The sequence below is a fragment of the Xenopus laevis genome, chromosome 7L (assembly GCF_017654675.1).
Source record: "Xenopus laevis strain J_2021 chromosome 7L, Xenopus_laevis_v10.1, whole genome shotgun sequence".
In the NCBI taxonomy this organism is placed as follows: domain Eukaryota; kingdom Metazoa; phylum Chordata; class Amphibia; order Anura; family Pipidae; genus Xenopus; species Xenopus laevis.
The window spans coordinates 63,505,920-63,527,764 of NC_054383.1; the positions used below are offsets into that span (position 1 = coordinate 63,505,920).

A 21,845-nucleotide genomic window follows, 5' to 3' on the forward strand; every position below is an offset into this window, starting at 1 on the left:
CAGTTGATTTGACTTATTTCTATAGATATACCATGACCTGGATGAATGAGAATCTTCACAAACAGATGAGGGCACTGGGCAGAAAAGCTGTGTTATGGACTGCCAGAGGGGCTGGGGGTGCTGTCTGCCACTGCAAGGAGCAGAGGGATCTGTGTCCAAGTGACTTGAGAGTCTGTCTGACTGAGAAATTAAGGAAAGCCAGGAGGCTGAGCAATCCAACAAATAATTATCTTGAGACAGGACAGACCCCAAGACGTGTTTTCTTACTAGTAGTCCACAAGGGGCCCAGTTTAGTTATGAAACTCATCAAATGCGTTAAGGTAGTGCCCAGTGGGCAGGATTTATTTTTATGATTTATGTTTTGTTTGCTGAAATTATTCACCACTGTGTCTGAATAAACTGCCTTAATGTAAAGAAAGCGTCAGTTGTGGATCCTGTAAGCTTACAATAGCTGTATGTAATGGTTGGCACCCAGAATTTAGAACCAATGCCAAGCACCCTGATCTTGGCTCGTGCTTCTGCCTGTAGCAGCTGCCTTTGGCCTCGGGAGGAGCCCTCAGCTACTAAGATGCCACGAGGTCTTAAAACGAGAGGTGCAAGGCGAAAGGTTCTAAACAAGTGAAGGATCACAACTGTAAGCAAAGTCTTTGGGCAGAAGGTCGTGGTGCAAGGTGTTTAGACAGGCCGGGTCGAGGCAGGCAGAAAGTGAGCATAAACAAATCAGGCCGGGTCTGGCAGAGTTCAAAGCATGGTCAGACAGGCAAGGGTCAAAACCGGGAGATCAAATAGATGGATAAGGCAGAAGAGATAGTCGGATTTCAGGCAAGGATCAGGATACAGAGGTCAGAATCGTCAGGAACAGGCAGGGGTCACAACAGGTAATCAGAATCAGGATCAAGATCAGAATACCAAAAGCTACCAGCACCAGGGACAAATCCTATAACGGGCAACGATTTTACACATAGATGTCTCTTTTAAACATTTGAATTTCGCGCCATTGCGCGCTGGCGTTGTGACGTCATGTGCCTTTAAATACAGAAGACGTGCGGCGTGTGCGCCCTAGGCAAGTTCACGGAGGAGGAACATATCGTGGTGGGCGTTCCCGCCGAGGGGGCGGCAGGCGTCCCTGCCGTCCACCCAGTAGACTACCAGGGTGAGTCTCTATTATTACACTGTAGTTCAAAAAATAGCAGAATGCAATTTATAGCAAAGGATTAAATTTGTTTTACTTAAAGAATTGTAAAAGATCATTAAAATTCAAATGACTCTTAAGCAGGGCCGGAACTAGTTACATAGTTACATAGTTACATAGTTAAATTGGGTTGAAAAAAGACAAAGTCCATCAAGTTCAACCCCTCCAAATGAAAACCCAGCATCCATACACACACACCCCTCCCTACTTTTAATTAAAATTCTATATACCCATACCTATACTAACTATAGAGTTTAGTATCACAATAGCCTTTGATATTATGTCTGTCCAAAAAATCATCCAAGCCATTCTTAAAGGCATTAACTGAATCAGCCATCACAACATCACCCGGCAGTGCATTCCACAACCTCACTGTCCTGACTGTGAAGAACCCTCTACGTTACTTCAAATGAAAGTTCTTTTCTTCTAGTCTAAAGGGGTGATCCTCTTTATGGGTAAAAAGGTCCCCTGCCATTTGTCTATAATGTCCTCTAATGTACTTGTAAAGTGTAATCATGTCCCCTCGCAAGCGCCTTTTTTCCAGAGAAAACAACCCCAACCTTGACAGTCTACCCTCATAATTTAAGTCTTCCGTCCCTCTAACCAATTTAGTTGCACGTCTCTGCACTCTCTCCAGCTCATTTATATCCCTCTTAAGGACTGGAGTCCAAAACTGAACTGCATACTCCAGATGAGGCCTTACCAGGGACCTATAAAGAGGCATAATTATGTTTTCATCCCTTGAGTTAATGCCCTTTTTTATGCAAGACAGAACTTTATTTGCTTTAGTAGCCACAGAATGACACTGCCCAGAATTAGACAACGTGTTATCTGCAAAGACCCCTAGATCCTTTTCATTTAAGGAAACTCCCAACACATTGCCATTTAGTGTATAACTTGCATTTTTATTATTTTTGCCAAAGTGCATAACCTTGCATTTATCAACATTGAACCTCATTTTCCAGTTTGCTGCCCAGTTTTCCAGTTTAGACAAATCACTTTGCAAAGTGGCAGCATCCTGCATGGAACCTATAGTTCTGCACAATTTAGTATCATCTGCAAAAATAGAAACAGTACTTTCAATGCCCACCTCCAGGTCATTAATAAACAAGTTGAAAAGCAAGGGACCTAGTACAGAGCCCTGCGGTACTCCACTAACAACACTGGTCCCATTAGAAAATGTTCCATTTACCACCACTCTTTGTAGTCTATCTTTTAGCCAGGGGCCTACTAGGGGTAGGCAGAGTAGGCACGTGCCTAGGGCGCAAAGCTAAGGGGGCGCCAGGCACGTACCTGCTCTTTCGTCTACCCCATGTCCGGTCCTGTGTCTTCCTGGCCGCCGCTAGTAATGTGCGCTAAATCGCTTGCGCGCATGCGCGCTGGTGCGTAGTCTCGCGCATGCACGCTGGCACGTACTTTCACGCATGCACGCTGGCGCGTACTTTCGCGTATGCGCAATTCAGCACACACTAAGCCGGCGCCGTGGCCGGCCAGGTTGCCTAGGGCGCCTGGCCGGGTTGGGCCCGGCTCTGCTCTTAAGACATTAAGTGGATTTTCAAGCCAACTAAACAAAATTACATGAGCTAACAAAAAAAACAATTATACAGACATTAAACAAATACAGTTATGGGATCAGTTATCTGGAAACCCATTATTCAAAAATCTCTGAATTAGGAGTAAGAAATGTCCCATAGACTCCATTTTAATGAAATAGTTCAAATTGTTACAAATTATTCCCTATTGTTCTTTAATGACAAGACAGTACCTTCTACTTGATACAAAATAAAATATAATTATTCCTTAATGTAGGCTTAACAATTCTATTTGGTTGAATTCATGTTTAAATTATTTTTTAGCAGACAATGCATGGAGATCCAAATTATGGAAAGACCCCTTATCCAGACAATACCAATTGTGTCATCATTTTCTGTACATGCAATTAACTCAAACTCTCCCATTTTTCCTGATAAGCTGTGTGCGTTTGCAAGCAGACAGTGAAGGTTACTTCTTTTTTGGTCTGTTGTTTACATTAGTCTTTGGAGGGTTATTTTTATATCCACTGTTTTATTTAGAACAGTGGGACATCCTTAACATATAAACTGTGCTTTCATTCCTCATGTGTAATGCTAGGTCCCTAGCAGTTTTTGAAACCTTTAAGGACCAGTTTATAAATGTGTGTGCAGCATTGTGGATACTCATTAATCAGACTGATTTATTCAGTTTATTTTTAAGGAATTCCAACTGCATGCCAGCACAAGAATGGGTATAAACAATATTTACAGTATGTGTGTACACACAGAATGTATTATTTAAAGTAGAATTATACACATATTCAAAAAGGCAAAATAATTTACCAGACCATGTGGTGTAGTTCCACAAGGTTTTACATAACAGAAGTGAACTAGAGGTTAAACAGGTTATTTTAGTACCTTACATCTTTCATACAGACTCTACTCTTGGCTGTTTTATTTAACAGTGTTGAAAATCTTCACGAAAACAAGCAGAAATATAACAGGATTTGTTATACTCACGGTAAATCCCTTTTCGGAGTCCCGTCACACCAGCATGGGGATAGTATAGTCAATGTGCTGTTCCCTTTAGGAGGCAGGATGTCTTAAAACTTGACAAGAGGACTGGGACACTCCCCTCCTTATCCTACCCTTCTCTGTATTGACCCCTCCTCCATCAGTTTTCACTAACACAGACAAGAAGGAAGATGTAAAGTAAGAAGGAAGGGTGGGCATCCCTGTGCTGCTGTGACTGGACTCAGAAAAAGGGATTTACAAGTGAGTATAACAAGTCCCATTTTCTTGGGTCGTCCCTAGGCAGCACATGGACAGTAGGGTTAGTCCCAGAGGATAAAGGAATAGAGGGAACAGAAGGAAGGTAAACAGAAGGGAAGTAACACTAACATGTCAGCTGAGGAACTAGTGTATTGCTGCTTGTAGCATCTTACGGCCAGAAGGGTGCGCTGATGTGAAAACATGGAACTGGTAGAACTTTGAGGAGGTGTGAAGTGACGATCATGTGGCTGCTTTACACAGCTGTTCTGCGGAAGCATTGTTGAGTCTTGCCCATGAAGTACTAAGTGCCTGAGTAAACTGGACAGTAACGTGAAAGGGAACCGGGCAACCATGGACCTTGTAGTATTTTGTTATGAGGAGCTTTATCCACCTTGCAATGGAGGCCTTGGGTGCCTTGACTCCCCTGAGGTTGGAACCATACAGTATGAAGAGCGAGTCAGACTGTCTGAAGCCTGTAATCATATGGATATAGAATTTCAGGACTCTCACCACATCTAGGTAATGCAGTAGACGTTCCTTGTTTTTGGAAGGCTTGGGGCAGAAGGACGGCAGGACAATGTCCTGGTTTATATGGAAGGTAGAGGTAACCTTGGGCAGGAAGTCTCGCTGGGTCCTCAAGACTAACTTGTCCTTGTGGAAAATGCAAAATGGGGCTTTGTACCCCAGTGACCCAATTTCTGAGACCCTTCTGGCCGAGGATATTGCCAACAGGAAAGCCAACTTCCATGTTAGCAACTGCAGGTCGATGGTAGCCAAGGGTTCAAATGGTAGTGCTTGCATAGCCCAGAAAACAAAATTGAGGTCCCAAGGCAGTAGGAGATGATGGAAGGCTGGCCTGATATGCGCTGTGGCTTGTATAAATGTTCTGATGTCCTGCCAATTGTTATAGCAGCATAGAAAGGGCTGATATTTGTACCTTGATGGACTTAATCCTAGACCCAGGGTCAGACTGAGCCGGCAGGGCACCAGGAAAAAACCTTGCAAGCCCCACCAGCCCAGATCCACTCCCTGCTGAATCTTCCTGTGCAAATAAAAAATGTGCGTGCATGCATGGCAGGGGACTCGACAGGAGGCCCAGCTTACAGGGGACCCGGAGGGGGGGTAGGCTCGGCAGGGAACCTGGAAGGAGGGCCCTGCGGCAGCAGCCCGGTGGGTTCCCAGGCCCCCAGTTTGACCCTGCCTAGACCCCTGTCTAGCCAGTCTTGGAGGGATTTCAACAGCAGGGGTATCTGGCATTTCCAATGGTTTATAGACCTGACTATGCACCAAGTTATAAAAGTGTGTCAGATGTGAGTGTGTTTGCATTTCTCGAGTGGAGAATCCCTTGTGCAACCAAATAGCACTCTCAACAGCCACATCATAAGGGAGTCTCTTGAGGTCCAGGTGTCTGTGCTGGCCCTGGGTCAGGAGATCCTCTCTGAGGGACAGGCGCCAGTGAGGGTGACCCGGAGGAAGGGTAGGCTCGGCAGGGGACCTGGAAGGAGGGCCCTGCCCTGAAGGTCCGAGAACCATGACCTTCTGGGCCAGCAGGGTGTCAGCACAATGGCTGTTGTTCGGAAGAGACGAAGTGGGACTAAACCTGGACACAATGAGCTGGGAGAATTAATCATTCACTTACCTCCCGGTGTGCCTCTCTTTGAGTGTGCAGGCGTGCACTTCCGGCTTGACTTCATTTTCACTGGCTCCCGATGCTGGCACTTGACGCTGGGCGCTATGACGCTGGAGTCATGACATCATCAAGCAGCGCCAAATTCAAACTTTGGCACCAAACTTTCCCATAAAAGCCTGATTCACATTTTTTAAGTGCCCAAACTAGGCTTCAGTTCACTGTTCCTACTCAAGTGTATATTTATATTGATTATCTGGTTTTGACTCCTGCCTGACTTTTGATTACGAATCCCTGCCGCCTGCCTTGAAATCTTCACCTGTTTTTGACTACAACTCTTCGAAATCCTTGCCGGTACCGCTTACGAACTTGTCCCTAGCCACGCACATCCTTGTTGGTTTTCCACAGCAGAAAGCCCGGACAACCTGTGCAACCGAGTGTACCCCTCACTGTGCAAGGTTCGTACAACAAGATCGTTACAGTTAGCTTGGGCCATATGGAACCTTCCCAGACTTCTGCTTCCTCTACAATGAAGGGATATTTCGATGTTATGATGAAGTTCTTGGATAGTCAAGAGGCTCATCTTCTACAAGCCTTACAGCACATCACTTCTCGCCTAGAAACCCTTCAAATTTCTGGTGCTGGTGCTTCTCAATCATCTATGCTTCATTTTGCTCCATGTACATCTCCTAAACCACCCACAATTACTGCTCCTATTAGTTTTGTGGGTGATCTGGATGCTTGCTGAGGTTTCATCAATGCAAGATCCAATTTGAGATCCAATTTGAAATGGCTCCTGACCAAATTGCGACCAGCCAATCTAAGGTTGGTTATATTATTGCTCACCTTCAGGGGAAAGCCCTTGCTTGGGCTTTGCTGTTAATGGATAGAGATGATCCTCTTATACATGATTCCACGGCCTTCCTTTCGACCTTCTGGCAAATTTTTTATGTCTCGGGCCGTAAATTGAATGACACTGATCGGCTCATGAAAATAAATCAAGGGTCTAGTACTGCCTCTGAATATGCAATCAACTTCCAGACTTTAGCTGCAGAGGTGTCTTGGAACAATGAGGCACTCATCACAGATTTCTGGAGGGGGCTTCACAAAGAACCTCAAATAAGAGCTGGTATCCCAGGATCTGCCTACTTCCTTCGACAAATTTGTAGTTTTCATAGTCAAGATTGATTCCCAGATGAGGGAGAAATCATCACTGAAGTTCTGTGCCCGCAAGCCTTCGGTTTCATCTTACGTTAGACCTGATTATCCTCCTCCTCCCGTGGCTTCTATGCCACCAGTTTGTGATGAACCTATGCAGATACGAGCTACTTGGTTAACTTCAGAGGAGAAGAACCGTAGAAGAAATTCTGGTCTTTGTTTTTACTGTGGCTTTGCTGGACATCTGCTGAGATCCTGTCCCACCAGACCTCAGAATCAGGGAAACGCCCTTAGCCTAGGTGTGAGAGGGGAGTCTCCCTTAGGCAAGATTTCTGCACTCCCAATCTCTGTTAAATCTAGTATGTTTCTCACCTTTTTCCCTGTCAACCTGGTCTGGTTACGTTTTCCTGCTAAGCTTTTCTTGAGTCCGGGGCGGCAGGAAATTTCATCGATAAGACCTTTGCCTAGTCCCGTGATTTGAGTTCCATTCCTCTCAAGATTCCTCTTTTTGCCCGGGCTGTGGATGGCCGACCAATTTCACCTGGTGTTCTTTCTTCTGCTACCATCCCAGTCCTGATCCGAGTGGGCAGTCTGCATGTAGAGGAGTTGTCCTTTTTGCTCATCGACTGTCCTGAAACTACTATCATTTTGGGGTTTCCTTGGCTTCGACTCCATAAACCGTCCATTGACTGGTCTTCAGGAGAACTCATGGCCTGGAGTTAGTTTTGTCACTCAAACTGCATTTCCTCTTCTGTGATTCCTGCCTTATGTGATTGCCGCTCATATTTGCTTCCAGTCTCCAGATATCTTCTCCCTGATATCTACAAGGATTTCACAGATGTGTTTGAGAAGGAAATGCTGAGAGCCTACCTCTTCATTGTCCATATGATTGTCCTGTAGATCTGGTTCCCGGCTCCATTTCCCATAGAGGAAGAACATATCCATTATCCGTGACTGAGACCCAAGCCATGAAAGAATATGTTCAAGAGAATCTTTCTAAAGGGTTTATCAGGAAGTCCACATCCCCAGCCGGGGCCAGGTTCTTTTTTGTTCAGAAGAAGGATGGCACGCTTAGACCGTGCATTGACTATCATGCCTTGAATAAAATTACGATAAAGAATCAATACTCGCTACCTTTGATACCAGAATTATTCGATAGACTAAGAGGAGCTAAAGTCTTCACTAAGTTAGAATTGCGGGGTGCATACAATCTTATTCGAGGGTCAAGGTGATGAGTGGAAGATGGCCTTCAACACCGAGGATGGCCATTATTAATACCTGGTCATGCTATTCGGCTTATGCAATGCCCCTGCCATCTTTCAAGATTTCATCAATGATGTTCTTCGAGACTTTCTGCAAACATGTGTTATAGTCTATTTGGACAATATTCTGGTTTATTCTTCTTCATTGTCTGATCACCTTTGTCAAGTAAAACGTAAAAAAAAGATCTTCTCAAATTAAGGGAGAATTGTCTTTATGCCAAGCTTCATAAGTGTGAGTTCCATAAGTCTTCAATCTCTATCCTGGGATATGTGATCTCTCCTTCAGGGTTTGAGATGGATCCGGCTAAAGTTTCCGCTGTTCTTGATTGGCCACTTCCTACGATTTTGAAAGCCATTCAATGTTTCCTGGGATTTGCTAACTTTTATCGCTTGTTCATCAAGAACTTTTCCCAAACAGTGGCACCCATCATGGTTCTTATGAAGAAGCCTTGTAAAATTGTCTGGGCCTCTCAAGCACAGGAGACTCTTAAAAGACTGTTTAGTTTTGCTCCAATCCTTCTTCATTCTGATCCTGCTCGGCACTTTAATCTGGAGGTCGATGCTTTGGAGGTTGGAGTTGGCACCGTCTTATCTCAGCTGCTGAATTTCAAGGAACTCTTCATCCTTGTGCCTATTTCTCTCACAAACTGTCTCCTGCCGAGAGAAATTATGATGTGGGAAATAGTGAGCTTCTGGCCGTTAAGCTTGCACTGGAGGAGTGGCGTCATCTGCTTGAGGGAACTGAACAGCCTATTACCATCTTAACAGATCATAAGAATCTCGTATAGATTTCCTCGGCTAGAAGACTTAATCCTCTTCAGGCCTGTTGGACTTTGTTTTTCTCTAGGTTTAATTTGTTCATATCTAGTGATGGGCGAATTTATTCGCCAGGCGCGAATTCGCGGCGAATTTGCGCGATTCGCCGCCAGCGAATAAATTTGCGAAACTCCCGCGAAAATTCGCGGAAAAAATTCGCCGGCGTCAAAAAATTTTTTTTCCGAAAAACGGCGAAAATTCGCCGGCGTCAAAAACGGGCGCCGGAAAAAACGGGCGCCGGCGTCAAAAACGGGTGCCGGTGTCAAAAACCAGACGCCGGCGCCGTTTCGCGAATTTTTCGCCGTTTTCGCCCATCACTATTCATATCTTATCAGCCTGGTTCTAAGAATACCAAAGTAGATGCCTTGTCCAGATGTATGATGCAGAGAGAGAGTAACCTGATCCCACCCTCTCCTATTATTTCTCCCGATTTGGTTGTTGCACCCACCTCTCTATCTTTGTCTGATTTGTCCAACTTGGAACAATCTTCTGAATGTCCCTCTGGGAGAGTATGTTACCGCAGTCAAGGGTGGCCCAAGTTCTTGAATGGGCTCATTCTTCTAAGGGTCGGGTCACCCAGGCATTAAGAAGACTCAAGAGTTCCTTTCGAGGTATTGCTGGTGGCCTTCGCTTGTTAAAGATGTCAAGCTCTTTGTTTCGGCCTGCACAGTCTGTGCAAAACAAAAGAGTCCTTGCTCGTTACCCTGTGGCCTTCTTCAACCCTTACCCATTCCCACTCAACCCTGGCAAGATTTGGCTATGGACTTTATTGTGGACCTTCCTAGCTCCTCTGATATGACTACTATTTTGGTAGAAGAGGACAGATTTTCCAAAATGGCTCAATTTGTTCCTCTGAGGAAGCTTCCTTCTGCTGCTGGTTTGGCTCAAATCTTCATTAAAGAAATTTTTCGTTTGCATGGTGTACCGCATTCTATTGTGTCTGACCGTGGGGTGCAGTTTGTATCCAGATTCTGGCGGTCTTTCTCAAAGCATTTAGGCATTAAGTTGAACTTCTCTTAGGCATATTATCCGCAAAGCAATGGTCAGACGGAGAGGACCAGAGTTTGGAACAGTTCCTGCTGTAAGAAATTGCCATTTTGATTTTGTTATTTAATATGAAAACTTTTGTTCAGGGAACTTACATGAAGCCCTGATTACCATAACAAAGGTTTTCCTGTGACTACTAAGGCCTATGTCTGCTGTGGGGACCATAAAAATGATTTTGTATGCGAGAAAACTTGCTCAACAGGATGCAGGCAAGTTGGGGGCAGGTGAGAACCCAGGATAAAAGAACGCTGGACAAATCTGAAAGGGGCGGGGCAGCTGAGAGGAAGAAGGAGAGAGCTGGAGAATTAAGGAGCCTGGGACAATGCGGACCAGAGGGGAAGGCAGAGATGAAACTAAATACTATTCCCCTGCTTTTGTGGTTACAACAATGTAGACTTGTGTAATGTTGTGTAACTGTAAATATTGTAATTATTGTTTAGTCTAAGTGTAATCATTTATGTAGAACAATCAATTGATTTATTTTACAATATATCACTTAAATATGCGCTCATTGGTGTGGATTCATTGTCTGCTTGCTCAAAAGAACCAAAACCCTAGTAAGTGGGTTGAGGTACATTATTAATATTATGATATATTATTATTAATATTGATATATACTATAGAAACTTACAAATGGTGAACCAGGCAGGAGTTCAATGCATGGCATTTAATCCATATTTATGAGTGTGTAATTTTGTGTAGTAAATGAATTGATTGTTTTGCGTTGTTTTAATTGTTGTTAACATGGATGTTTTAGTTAAAAAGATGGCCATGGTCAAATGCTCAGGACAGATTGTTAAATGTATGCAAGGATCTCCAGATACATGGGCTAAGGCTCAAGATTATGTGGCCAGGGCAATTCATGACAAATCTCTGTCTAAGTCATAGGGTAAAGGTGCACTGGTTTATGCTGCTTGTTGGATAGCAGAACAGTATAAAATGTTATCTGTGCAAAAAAAGCAAATCTTGAAGAAAAGGTTCAGTGTTTAAATTTGTTAGTAGATTCTCTAAACATTCTCTAAAATGCTGCTGCTATTAATGTTAGCAACCAGCAAACAACTGCAGAGTACAAGCAGGTTTGCATAGAGAATGAGCAGCTCAAACAAAGGCTGAGGGATACAGAAAGTTTGGTTGCAACCTTCAGAAAAGCAGGGGCTGGTCATTCAAATTGCAAATCTGAGCTTAAACAGTTAAAGGCTCAGTTAGGAGCAAGAAATTGTGTAGTTTCTGCAGTTAAAGTAGAGAACACTGCTAAAAATGATAGAAATGTAACTGATGTGAAATGCATGAAAGACAGCAATATGAATTGTGAATTAACAGTCAAAAGTAAAATGCTAAATGTGGATTGTTGTAGACATGCCAAGCCTCCTAAAAAAAAACACTCCAATATACAGTCTACATGTTAAAAGTTACCAGAGCCTTCAGCTAAAGCAAATTAACAAGTGTCTTACTTTGATATGCATGGGGTTATTTACATAACAGATCTGCGAGAGACAGCAGTTTACTTCTTTTGTTGAGCTTTGGATGTTAAATAACTTTTGTATGGGGTCTGTATCAAATGACCTGTCTTCTGATAATAATGCTAAAATCTGTTTTGTTGGGCTGTGATAATCAGGCATGAAACTGATATATAAATACTGAGACAAAGGCGAGAAACATCTCACTAGTGATTGGCCAAGATAGGGCTGCACACTTTAGTGTAGTGTATCTTCTGAATTTCCTGAGGCCAGTATTGGTATTACATTCACACCTATTGCTGAATTGAGGTGCTCTTTCCAGCTATGCTGATTAATAAAATGTGCCACAGACATTTACACCCTACCCTAAAATAATAAAAATTTTCCCTGTGTGGTCTCTTTAATATGAAAACTGTGGTAAGCAGAAATGTGTTGGGTGTTGCAAACACCAAAGTGCAAAGACCATGGTTTGCTAAAAGAAGAGGCCTGAGACAGAATCCAGCCCAGACCTGGGTGGAGCAGGGTCAGGTGGTAAGTGGGGCACAGACAAAGCAGCGCAATAAGCTGGATATTAAACTTCTTAAAGTTGGGGTGTGAGCTCATAACTGGCTGAAGGGTTATACATTATGAGTATGAACAACTGTGAGTGTTTGTGTAATTAGGTTAAAATTATTATTAATATTGATATATATTATATAAACTTACAACTGCAATGTTTCATTTCCCAGAATCAGGACAATTGAGTTGAGGCTCAGTTTGCGCATAATAATCTTCAACATGAGTCTCTGGGAGTTTCTCAGTTTTTCCGTTTTGTGGGTCCTTTCAAGATTAAGGATGTAATCAATCCTGTGTCTATCCGTTTGGAGCTGCCCTCTTCCATGAACATTTCAAATTAGTTTCATGTTTCCTTGCTTAAACCTTTCGTCAAGAATATTTTTTCTGTTGACCAGCCTCCCCCTGCTCCCATTCTTATAGATGACCATCATGAATTCGAGGTGCAAGAAATCCTAGACTCCAGGAAATCGAGAGGCAAGATTCAGTACCTCGTATACTGGAGGGGGTTTGGACGTGAATATAGGTCTTTGGTAAAAGCCTCTGATACCCACGGTCCTTGTCTGGTCAGAGCATTTCACAGGAAATTCCCTCACAAGTTGTGGGAGTCCCCAGAGGGTACTCCTGAAGGGTGGGTACTGTAAGACGCGCCGGGAGAATTAATCATTCACTTACCTCCCGGCGCACCTCTCTTCATGTGTGCAGATACGCATTTCAGGCCTGACTTCATTTTCGCCAGTGCCCAATGCTGGCGCTTGACACTGGGCATCATGATGTCATCAAACAGCGCCATATTCAAACTTTGGCACCAAACTTCCCCATAAAAGCCTGATTCACCATTTTTTAAGTGCCCAAGCTAGGCTTCAGTTCACTGTTCCTGCTCAAGCGTATATTTATATTGATTATCTGGTTTTGACGCCTGCCTGACTTTTGATTATGAATCCCTGCTACCTGCCTTGAAATCTTTGCCTGTTTTTGACTCCTTGCCGGTACCTCGCTTACGGACTTGTCTCTAGCCATGCACATCCTTGTTGGTTTTCCACAGCAGAAAGCCCAGGCCCCCAAAAGGGCGTCGGTGAACACCGGAGACCACAGGGTTAACCTGTGCAACCGAGTGTAACGAGATCGTTATACCTGGGCTGTATACTGAGTTGTGTTCCGCCCAGCTGAGAAAACTTTTAACGACCAGTTTATAAATGCGTGTGCAGCGTTGTGGATACTCATTAATCTGACTCATTTATTCAGTTTATTTTTAAGGAATTCTAACTGCATACTAGCACAAGTACTGGTATAAACAATATTTACAGTATGTGTGTACACAGAATGTATTCTATAAAGGAGAATTAAACACATCTTTTTTTTGTGTAGGGGGCACTGTATCCTTAAGTGACTATTAGCTTTGCTTCATAATTCTGCTTTAAACTAACCAAGTGCAATACAAATAAGCAAAATAATTTACCACAAGATTTTACATAACAGAACCTCTGACCAAGCCAATCTGCTTTGGGTGCTTCACTGATGATTAATGTAAGCCACAGCCATGGCATTGTCCGATTTAATCTTTATTGGATGGTTTATAACAAAGGAGACCAGTGGAGTAGTGATAGATACTGTAATTTGCCCTTAGTTCGAGGACTCTTGAGAGAATGATCTTGCTGCCAACTGTAAGATGTACATGGCTGCATCACATAGAAAGTGAAATGCATTGAGTACCTTGGTGAGGTGCGAGTGCATATAGAAGGCCGGGTCCTTGTTGACCGTGAGTGCTTCTTAAACCCATAAAAAAGAGTTCTGGAGATTATGGGCTATGCTACAATCGGTTTGAAAGTAGTAGTAGAACAGGAGAATATGTGTTTAAGTAGATTGTCAGCCTTTCTGTCCAACAAAGTTCCATCCTCTAAGGGAATGGTGGTTCATTTCATGAGTCAATCTACTGGAGCATCCACTTTGGGGATGGTGTCCCACTTGTCCACTGGACCTGCTCAGTTGGGTATAATATAATGAAACGCTTGTCCTTGGAAAGCCATTTGTCTGTTATTCCATTCTTTCATAATGGACTCGGTGATTGTCTCATGCACTGGGAAACATCTTTGTTTCTTTTGCAAGGAGCCATATAATTTGTTGATGGTTTTTAGCTCATTTTGCTCTTCCTGGATGCCCAGGGACTGTAGCATATCTGCCAATAATGCATTCACAGCCTCTGCCTGTGACTTGCGAGTAGATTCAGTAGGAGGGGAAAATAAGTTATCCTTATCTTCACAGTCACTAACAGGTATTGCCCTCTTCCTCCTCAGAGTGCTGGTCAGCTGGCTCTGGATCTGGTGAAGGAGGGTTAGCTGTCATAGAGGTAGAGGCTCTGACAGGGGATCTGCCCTGTATGTCCTGTGACCGTTGTGGCCTCTGCCATGTAGTAAATGTTTCAATGGATGCCATCATACCCATGAGGGTAGACTGAGGGTGACAAAAGATGTCACAGGCAAAAGGAAGGAATGCAGTGCTACAGAAAGTAATGTGGAGATAACCCTTCTAGGAGCAGGATGGCAAAAAACTGATGAAGGAGGGGTCAACACAGAGAAGGGGAGGATCAGAAGGGCAGTGTCCCTGTCCTCTTGTCAAGCCTTCCTGACTCCTAAAAGGAACAGTGCATTGACACTACTGTCTCTGTGCTGTCTAGGGACGATGAAAGTAATATATAGTAATAAATATATATATAGTAAGAGATGTGTTTAAAAAGGGCACAATATTGTGTATATTTCACCAGTATTAGACTGGTGAATAGTAAACTCCAGGGGAAAATGTATGTTGCTGCAGCAAGTAAGGCTGTATATTTATTTTGCCAGCTCGGGAAAAGCTGGATGAATAGGTCTCTGAAGTGAGTAGAGGCGAGCAGGATGGGCCTTCCATTCCATACCCAGTTAGACGTAGCTAGGTAATTAGGCTGCAGGTGAGCTGCAGTTAAAAAAAGTTGTGGGACTACACCTCAGTGTTCCCCTAAAGACCTACTTGAGCCGGAGGAGGGTGAGTGGCCCATGGACACCTCCATGTGCAGGAAGGAGGTGTGTTTGTGTGTGTAGCTAGGAAGGATTCCCTGCTGAGCTGAAGTGTTGGAAAGTGCTCCAAAGGACTGGAGAGAGGAAGAGAAAACCCCTCCTAAGCGACTGAGTGTCAAGTGTGAGTCTAACAAAAGATTCTGGAACTTGTGTACATGCATGGCTGTAAGTGCTGGACATTTATGTTAATGTGTACACCAATGTGGGTGTTGAACTGGGACTGTTAATCTCAGTGTCGTAACTAGAGTTTGTGGGCCCTCCCCACAGGGTTCCCCCTGGCAAGGAACTTTTGGTGCCCCCTCCATTTACATTAGTCAATTGCAGTGACGATATTAAATACAGATTTTTGAAGTAAGCATAGTATATATGTAGTTTGTGAAAAAGTAAATTAGATAAAGGAAAAACAATTTAAACAGGGCTAAAATTTTTAAATTTAATGCAGTTTTAAAGGAACATGAAAATGAACACACAAAAGGAAAAAAAAAAGAAAGATACGATTTTAGAAATGTCAGTCTAAAACTGTGGAAAATTTTGATAAATGAAAAGCTCCAATGATCATAGTTTACCCAAACGTCACTCTTTGTTTCAAAGTCATGAAATTTCCACAATTTCATTGTCACGGTCGGCACCCTAAATTCAGAACCAATGCTAAGCACCCTGTTCTCAGCTCTTGCTTCCGCCTTTAACAGCCGCCTTTCACCTCGGGAGGAGCCCTCGGCTAATTGTATGCCACCAGGTCTTATTAAGAGAGGTGCCAAGGGAAGGGTTCTGAACGAACAAAGGGGCAAAGTCTTTTGGACAGAAGGTCACAGTACAAGGTGTAGGCAGAAGGCATAGGCAGAAGGCGTAGGCAGAAGGCGTAGTCAATCAGGCCGGGTCGGGGCAGGCAGAGTACAAGCGGAGTCAGACAGGCAAGGGTCAAACCAGATCAGTCAGAAGGGATAAGTTTACAGAAGAGACAGTTACAAGGCAGGGTCAGGATTCCAGAAGTCAGGATTGTCACAAACAGGCAGGGGTAGCAACAGGTAATCAGAAGTCACGCACCACTAGACCACCAGGGTAAGTTGTTACAGTTACATAGTTACATAGTTAAATTGGGTTGAAAAAAGACAAAGTCCATCAAGTTCAACCCCTCCAAATGAAAACCCAGCAAACATACACACACCCCTCCCTACTTTTAATTAGATTCTATATACCCATACCTATACTAACTATAGAGCTTAGTATCACAATAGCCGTTGATATTATGTCTGTCCAAAAAATCATCCAAGCCATTCTTAAAGGCAATAAATTAATCAGCTATCACAACATCACCCGGCAGTGCATTCCACAACCTCACTGTCCTGACTGTGAAGAACCCCCCACGTTGCTTCAAATGAAAGTTCTTTTCTTCTAGTCTAAAGGGGTGGCCTCTGGTACGGTGATCCACTTTATGGGTAAAAAGGTCCCCTGCTCTAATGTACTTGTAAAGTGTAATCATGTCCCCTCGCAAGCACCTTTTTTCCAGAGAAAACAACCCCAACCTTGACAGTCTACCCTCATAATTTAAGTCTTCCATCCCTCTAACCAATTTAGTTGCACGTCTCTGCACTCTCTCCAGATCATTTATATCCCTCTTAAGGACTGGAGTCCAAAACTGCACTGCATACTCCAGATGAGGCCTTACCAGGGACCTATAAAGAGGCATAATTATGTTTTCATCCCTTGAGTTAATGCCCTTTTTTTATGCAAGACAGAACTTTATTTGCTTTAGTAGCCACAGAATAACTTTGCCCAGAATTAGACAACGTGTTATCTACAAAGACCCCAAGATCCTTCTCATTTAAGGAAACTCCCAAAACACTGCCATTTAGACAAATCACTCTGCAAAGTGGCAGCATCCTGCATGGAACCTATAGTTCTGCACAATTTAGCATCATCTGCAAAAATAGAAACAGTACTTTCAATGCCCACCTCCAGGTCATTAATAAACAAGTTGAAAAGCAAGGGACCTAGTACAGAGCCCTGTGGTACTCCACTAACAACACTGGTCCAATTAGAAAATGTTCCATTTTACTGGGAATAACTGAAGGTCTAGCTCTGAGCACCAGCGAACGGATCTGCCTTTTGCAGCTATTACACTTCACCAAAAAGGCCATCCTGATGACTTGGAAGGCAACGGCACCTCCGACTTTAAACTTCTGGAAAAAACTTGTTCTTCCCAGTCAAAAGTTGACATATATGACAAGAGGCTGCCGAGGAAAATTTTGGAAGATATGGCATGCGTGGTTGGGGGTGGACCAGAATGTTTGAAAGTCATCTACCTTTTCTCTACTAAAGGCAACATGGGAAATGTGACCGAGGCCTATCGATATATACGGACAGAAACTGACTTATGCACTTTTGCCCGTGGTGGGATGCCTAATTAGACATGCCCACATTGGCAACACTTTGAGCCGAACATGGAAGACCCATCCCTTCTTTACTCTTTCCTTTTCCTCGGTTTACCCCGAGGTTCTATCTCTCTTGACTCTTTCTCTTTCTTTTTCTATGTAACTGGATGTTTAAAATGCAATAAAGAAAATCTGTTAAAAAAAAAAAAGAAAATGTTCCATTGATTTACCACCACTCTTTGTAGTCTATCTTTTAGCCAGTTCTCTATCCAGATACAAATACTATGTTCCAGGCCAACATTCCTTAATTTCACAAGTCATCCAGATTGTTTTCTCCATGTTTTATGTTCAACGTTTAATATAACTAGAGCACTTAATCTTAATTCGGTGATTGTATTTCTTAAAAATTGTTTACTTAACTTGAGTTTTGAGAAAGGTCTTTCTGCACCACTGGTTGTCACTGGAGCTGTGCACAAGTCATGTAAACTACCTGCTAAACAATTGAACATGTTTCTTTTCAGTATTTATGAGACTGTGATTGTCTTCAAGCTTATTAGCTGTTCTACTAAGCAACTAAAGCAACAAATCTGAATGATATTTATCAGAAAGTGATGTTGCTTTCATTTAAGCCTCTTCGTTGATCATTTGCATTAATTGCTTAGGGTTCAAGAACCAAACATTTTTATTAATAGTCTTCATACTATTGAAACGCCAGGTTAACTGTTGATAATTATATCCAATGAACCATTATAACCATTAATATAATGAACCATTATAAACAGTTGTTTGAAATATTTCCATGGGATCTTCTATTCTTTCATCAGATCTGAACTCACTAAAGAATCTTTTCACTTGTTTTTGATGTTTAGACACAAATTGTGGTTGAATATCCCGTGTTTTTGCTAACTCTTGATGAAATGTTATTTTGTGCATGTTCTAGAAGTGTAGTGAGCCTATGAAGATCATCTTCCAAACTTCGCAGTAGTGTGCATGTTCTAGAAGTGTAGTGGCCCGCAGTAGTTTAGAAACTAAGTTAATATTTTTATCTTTGAAATAAGAGTAATAAGACAAAATAAAAGTTTTACATGGTTTTTTTTTTAGACTGACCTCTTCCTGTCTCTCACTTGCCTTTTTGCTTCTAGGTGCAACATTTGATAGGCAATGCATAACAAGCTTAATGAATCAAATTGCGAAGACCATCTGGTTGGACACAATTTTTCAAGAGTTTTATTTATATATGTGTCTTCTGCTAAAACATTGTTGAGTAGCACTATTGCTGAAAAATGCATATAGATTCTCAACTTTTTCAAAAAATTTAGCATTTTAACTTTTTTTCATAGAACCAGTTAGCATCAGATTTAAATGTGTAAAACAATGAACAAACTCTGTATTTGGCACATGCTTCTTTATATGAGCTTGTAAGCCTAAGTATCTTCCACTCATGTTGGCAGCCCCATCATAACCCTGACCTATACAGTTTTTTAGATCTATACCTGTTATATTTTTGGTAGCTGAGGATGAGTAGGGTATAACAGTGCTTTAGTAGCAGGTTCATGCAGCCATTACACTTCAACAGGAAATTCAAGTCCAACACTTTAAGCCAGGAGGGCCCATACTTTACTAATGTGAGGTCTACTTTTAGTGATGTTGTCCCATTATGATCTACATCCATAAAAGCATTGTTAGCAATCTGTTCCATGGAAAATATTACTTAAATACTGTATGGATTTTTGAGAGAATTTATATTGCTATAGTTAACACAAACAATTTAACTATTTCTTAAGTAACCTTAACATAATAAATATCTGAATGAAAAGCATGAAATTGGTGGGTGATTTAGACAAGCTGTCTCTTAGACAGTGTCTTGAGATCTACTGATCAAAGCTAAAGGTCTACTAGTAGATATACCTTTTGGGCACCCCTGCTTTAATTAGTATAGAAAGTACTATGTGTGCACAGTGACAGCTACAGGCCATTTGTATAAACACCACAATACCCAAGCTAATCCAGGGACTAGTCCTATTGCCATTTTCAAGTCAAGTCAAGTCAAGTCTAGTAATTATTTATTGCCATTTGTACCAGAAGTACATAGGAATTTCTTTTGCAGCACAGTGCAGTGAGACACATATTGATTTTACAATATATTGATTTTTACAATATATGTGGGATACAGAGATACAGATTATAAGATTAATGAATAGTAAACGTACAGTGCAGTGAGTGCAGTGTAGACCATTTCGTTTTTTTTGGACTAGATGATTGATTGGGATAGGCGATTCCTGAAGGTTTCTTCTTTCTTATCTGTAGGACTTGTTTGCAGTTAGTCTGACAGCTCTTGGAAAGAAGCTATTAAATAGTCTTTTGCTTCTGTTTTTTATGCTTTCAGGCCTCCTGTGCCTCAGTGAGTAGTTGGGGATCGATTTTTTTTTCCTCTGAGGCAAATTGGAGAAGCTTCAAACTGGGTTTTTTGCTTTCCTCTGCATCAGCTAGCAGTTAGGCAGGTTAAAATAGAGTTAGAAGGTTGAACGTGATGGACATGTTTCTTTTGTAACCTAATTTACTATTTTATTATGCATATCAATTAGAATTCTTATGATCTCACTTTCAAAGTTTTTTGCACTGATCTGTTATCTCAAAAAAGCCTAAAAATACTTATTTTATTTCAAACTTTTCATTATCTTTTTTTAATTAAAAAATCTTACAACCACACTTAGCTGATGCTTTTTTGATATGTCTGCAGTTGTGTCTAAGATGATGGGCTAAAAATGCTGCTGATTAATTTCCCTAATATTTTCCTGCAATACACAGTCACTTAACAGAAAGATCATTTAATTTTGGATTATGTATTTAGTTTTGCCTTTATTAAATAAGTGTGCTATAAAAATAAAAACTGGGTAAATGTATAGGCTGTGCAGAATAAAAAAAATTCTAATATAGTTATAGCAAAAATGTAATGTATAAAGGCTGGAGTGACTGGATGTCTAACACAACAGAAAAGAACACTACTTCCTGCTTTTCAGCTCTCTTGGCTTCCACTGAATGTTTACCCTGGCGACATGGGCCATAATTGTTGCTTTTGAATCTGACCTGCATGCTGAGGATCAATTGCAAACTCAATGAACAGTTATGTCCTATGTGGCCCCCCTTCAAGTAACTGACTAACTCAGAGTTAGAGAGCTGAAAAGCAGGAAGTTGGATTCTGGCTACTATGCTAGACATGAAGTCACTGCAGCCTTTATAGATTACATTTTTGCCTAACTAAATGTATTAGAAACATTTATTTTGCACAGCCTATATTTATCCAGTTTTTATTTTTACACTGAAATGTCCCTTTAAGCAATGGGTCAAAATGAGATAGGAGATCAATTATATTAAGAAAATTGCCAATCTGCTTTCCTATTTCTCCAATATTCTCCCAATGACCCCTGAAAGCAAGCTGACATAACGCTAGTGTTCTTGTTATATCCAAAAGATGATTCACAATTGCTTTCCATTTATCAAAGCCCTCATGTAAAAAAGAATGCAACATTTTATCCTGTTTCCATGTGCTGTGCACAAGCACACATGTAAGTGTGATGTACTTGCTTCATGCACATTTTTTACTAAACTCCTGCCAATCGTGCATACAGCCATCACGCCAAGCATTTTGTAGAAAAGGATCTGATTGCTCCTCACCTGAAAACAGCCAACAGGGCTCACAATATCCACCATTTAAAGTAGGAGAATAACAGAGTCATTATAGTTCTATCTTTTGTCCTGCTTTTGTTTGGGTATAATAATAGTCACTGCCAGGGCCGGATTAACATAGTATGCGCCCCTAGGCCCACTGCCGTTCATCGCCCCTCCCCTTTATTCGTGCAAATTTTCATCATCAATGGGGAAATTTAAAAAATGATTGTATCTCCAGCACATCCCCAGTGTTTTTGAACCAATGTGGGTGTGGTTGGGCAGCATGCCACCCCCTAAAATCCTGCTGCCCTAGGCCCGGGCCTAGGTGGCCTTTCCACAAATCCGGGCCTGGTCACTGCAAAAACATCTGTTAATTTTTTAATCCTTTGAAAATAGTCATTGAGGTCTACAAGGTTTGCCCTGTCTGTATTGAATAGCATTTTTTGAAATTACTGTACTTGGGCATCACCTTTTCCATCTTTTCCATCATTAGTACATTCACTTTTTTCAGAATCTGCTGTGACTTTGTCTCCTGAACTGTTTCAGAGCCACATCCAGCTTCGCATATTATTTATTTATTATTTACATGAGAGGTAGAAGCTTCCTGATCTGATTGAGACAGATTTTTGAAATATAGTATTTATCTTGACATATTTTCACTTGCTCTTGCTTAGCAGCTTTGAGGTTTTATTCTGTGCACCACTTAAATATTCACTTGAGCTTTTTGACATTTTTAGATTATACAAGTGAATTGGCACTACACTAAATGCTGAATAATAAATTATTTGGACTGACTGAAGTTGAATTGAACAACGAGAGACACTCCTACTAGGTGCTGAATAAAATTTGGACTGACTGAA

At 41.8% G+C, this 21,845-nt stretch overlaps 1 protein-coding gene across 1 annotated transcript in view; it reads right to left on the minus strand.

Moving 5' to 3' along the window:
• Nucleotides 1–6,155, minus strand: part of LOC121395521 — a 45,914-nt gene extending 39,759 nt beyond the window's left edge. Inside the window, exon 1 of the mRNA XM_041569114.1 lies at nt 3,724–6,155. Coding sequence (XP_041425048.1) covers nt 4,216–5,508 — 1,293 coding nt within the window. The 5' untranslated portion in view covers nt 5,509–6,155 and the 3' untranslated portion in view covers nt 3,724–4,215. The remainder of the gene's footprint in view (nt 1–3,723) is intronic.
• Between the last annotated feature and the right edge of the window lie 15,690 nt (nt 6,156–21,845).